The sequence below is a fragment of the Lactuca serriola genome, chromosome 5 (genome assembly GCF_051521515.1).
Source record: "Lactuca serriola cultivar US96UC23 chromosome 5, Lser_US96UC23_V15, whole genome shotgun sequence".
Lineage (NCBI taxonomy): Eukaryota > Viridiplantae > Streptophyta > Magnoliopsida > Asterales > Asteraceae > Lactuca > Lactuca serriola.
In genome coordinates, this window is record NC_136412.1 from 2,346,281 (window position 1) to 2,349,519 (window position 3,239).

Sequence of the window (3,239 nt, forward strand, 5' to 3'; positions counted from 1 at the left end):
TTTTAAACATTTAAAATTATGATACGCAAAAATGTGTGTCATCTTCATTTATGACATGGCCTTTCTTGACAGTGGCTTTCTTGATACGCATTGCGTGTCATTAACACGCGCGTCGTAAGGTTACGACACGTGAATGCGTATCGTCTTCCTTTATGACAGGGCCTTCCTTGATACGCATTGCGTGTCGTAAACGCGCGTCGTAAATGCGCGTCGTAAATGAGCGTCGTAAATGCGCGTCGTCTTTCTTTATGACAGGGCCTTCCTTGACGCGCATTTGCACGTCGTCTGAGCCTTTTACGACGCGCAATGAGCGTCGTAAAAGGCCTTTTTTCTTGTAGTGATACATACTATATACAACACATAAACGGAAGTTTATAAAGCATGAAACTTAATGACAGGAAAAGTAAAAAGCTTAAAGGAGACTTTATAGAAAGAAAGATCACCCTTACTTGCCACAAATGGTTGAAGACATCAACAAGAAGATCAATCTGACCATAAAATCCACATGTTGTCTGATCATTACTTCAGTAGATGAACTATTGAAACGTAAGAATTGCAATTGAACTCCATTAGCATTTGAAAAGGGAATTGGGGTTCCAGAGAAGATGACGAATGGTTAGAAAAAAATTTGGACCATTTCTCGATTTGTGTGTGTCATCCTTGCGCAGGGGCCATGCTAATCTTCTCTGTATCGTTCCAATTTTATCGGATGTCCCCAAAGGGACAACTATAGATGAAGAGCTTCGCCATATAGAGGAGTAGCAGGTTATATGGGACGACGCGAGTTCTAAACGAAGTAGTTTACTGTTGATGGTCATATATTCTCAATGTCTTTAAAATTAGGGTTAATGACTTAGGAGGGTAATAAGGTTCCCAGTTTGTCCGTATTAGGTCACTAAGGTTTTTTTGTACGTATTAGACCAATATGGTTGTTATTACCGTTTAGAAATAGTCATTTTTACCCGTTAAAACCGGTAAAAGGACTATTTCTAAACAGTAATAACAACCATATTGGTCTAATACGCACAAAAAAAAAACCTTAGTGACCTAATACGGACAAACTGAAAACCTTATTACCCTCCTAAGTCATTATCCCTATTGAAGTGGGACATCTACATGAAAGAAGAACCAAGGACGAGGAAGGGAGAATTGCGGACGGAAATAGCCAACATGCACTCATGTAGTGGTTCGGAAATCCAACTGCTGACAATGATTGCTCAATGTTCAATTTTGGATATATGATGATGAACCGTATTTTGGTGACAAATTTAGGGTTTTTATTTTATGCTTATGCACTAGACATCCCGTTAGCATGCTTATGATTATTATTTATTAAGTTATGTTTTTTTATATTGAGTTTGCATTAAGCACTTTCAGACAAACTAATTTCTAATGAGCATAGTGTTTTTTTTGTGTGTTTTTTATTGCATTTCAATTTCGTATATTCCGCATCATAGCTCAAACTAATTTTTAACGAGCATAATTTAAAATTTTACAGTGAAATTTTAAATAACAACTATCAATTATCATTATTGATATGATGAAACACTACCAAGATAGATGTGAAAAACTTAAATCTCTAACATTTACTATTCAAATTTTGATAAAAACACATTTCCAAGCACCCACCTAATAAAAGGACAAATATTGAAAATCAAAACCTAACCCCACCTCCACCAGAAGTCCAGAACCACCAGCCTTCTCTTTTCTTGTATTTCAAAAACACCTCCGTGGCCCCACCAGCCACCACCCCACTCTCAATCTCAATCAACAAAAAAGATCCTACTTTCCCCTTTTGCTTTCCGTTGCTTAAACTCACCCCTATTTTAATGCAGCAATGATTCATTTGGTTTCTCCTTCATTACTTCAATTTTATATTGGGTGTTGTTTTGCATTTAAAATTTTGAGATGTCGAACCTTCGACCTCCGCCATCACCGCCACCAGAACCGCCATCCGTGTACTGTACGCCTTCGCCACAATCGAAAGCCACCACCCCGTCTCCCATGTCACGTATTTTCATGTCACGACAGCAATCATCCGTGAAACCATCACCTCGAACCAAACTCGTAGCAACTCCACAACAGGGGTTAACCATGGGCATGGAGTTCCCTTATGAACACATCACATCAAAAGCACACGATAGGCTTTTGCTAAGAAGACACCGCCACACGAATCCAGCTATCTGGTGCAGCGCGATTATATGTTTGATCTTCAGCCTCCTTGTCATCTTCTTCGGAATCGCCACTTTGATCGTTTTCCTCGTCGTCAAGCCAAGAACGCCTGTTCTCGACACCAACCGTGCAAACCTCAGCGTCATCTACTTCGATGCACCTGGCAATTTCAATGGAGATTTCACTTTTATGGCAAACTTCTCAAACCCTAACAGGAAACTGGAAGTGAAGTTCGAGCAGTCTGTTATGGAACTGTTATTCGAAGACAGTGTGATAGCGACTCAATCAATCCGGCCATTCAGTCAAAGGCCAAAGGAGACAGGCGTCGTGGCAATTAACTTCGTATCGAGCTTGGTTACTCTGCCACCAAGTTATGCAATGGAACTTCGAAAACAGGTATTGAACAACAAAGTTTTGTACAGTGTGCGAGGAACTTTCAAAGTGCGCGCAAGTTTGGGAGCGATTCACTTCTCTTATTGGTTGCACGGGCTTTGCGACCTGCAAATCACCAGTCCGCCGACAGGTTCTCTCATGGCTCGAACCTGCAAGACCAAGAGATGAACATACATACATACATACATACATACATACATATATCAATTATTGAGATCTAAATTAACTCAATTTAATGATGATATAATATGATGCATCTTATAATTAGTTAGTTATTCAGGCAAAGTTAGAGGAGATCAAACCACAATTAACGGTTGAGCAGTATATATAAGATGGATGGATGCGTTTTATGTATAATCATTGTATTTTTTGTAGTTCCATCGGTTGCAAACTAACAATTACTGTATTGTTATTGTATAAAAGACTAAATTGTGTCAAGGGAGGGCCATTCTTTGTTTCTAACAAACGTGTTTGATCTTTATTGCTAAATAACCATGCAAATCGTTTAAAACAACTCAAATAATTTTCTAGCAAATGTGTTTTATTTGTTTACACTTCTGTAGCAAAGTGACAATTTTACTTGCTAAACTCCAAAAAACAAGAAAAACATGTCAAATAAAGCCAGCCACTCTAACCAATGTGTTTGTAGTTTCATTCCAGCCAAACTTTCTAAA

The 3,239-nt window shown here is 38.7% G+C and overlaps 1 protein-coding gene and 1 non-coding gene across 2 annotated transcripts; one reads left to right on the forward strand and one right to left on the reverse strand.

Moving 5' to 3' along the window:
• Positions 1-622: 622 nt before the first annotated feature.
• Positions 623-725, reverse strand: LOC145055810 (U6 spliceosomal RNA). The gene has a single exon (XR_013685362.1). It is a non-coding gene; the product is annotated as a U6 spliceosomal RNA (small nuclear RNA).
• A 984-nt stretch (positions 726-1,709) lies between these two features.
• Positions 1,710-2,943, forward strand: LOC145051793 (Late embryogenesis abundant (LEA) hydroxyproline-rich glycoprotein family). The gene has a single exon (XM_078999615.1). The coding sequence runs from the start codon at positions 1,909-1,911 to the stop codon at positions 2,731-2,733; it is 825 nt and encodes a 274-aa protein (XP_078855741.1). The 5' UTR covers positions 1,710-1,908; the 3' UTR covers positions 2,734-2,943.
• Positions 2,944-3,239: the final 296 nt, after the last annotated feature.

What these genes read in the sequence shown, in the direction of transcription:
- LOC145051793 (XM_078999615.1), top strand. Translation starts at nt 1,909, where the DNA reads ATGTCGAACCTTCGACCTCCGCCATCACCGCCACCAGAACCGCCATCC.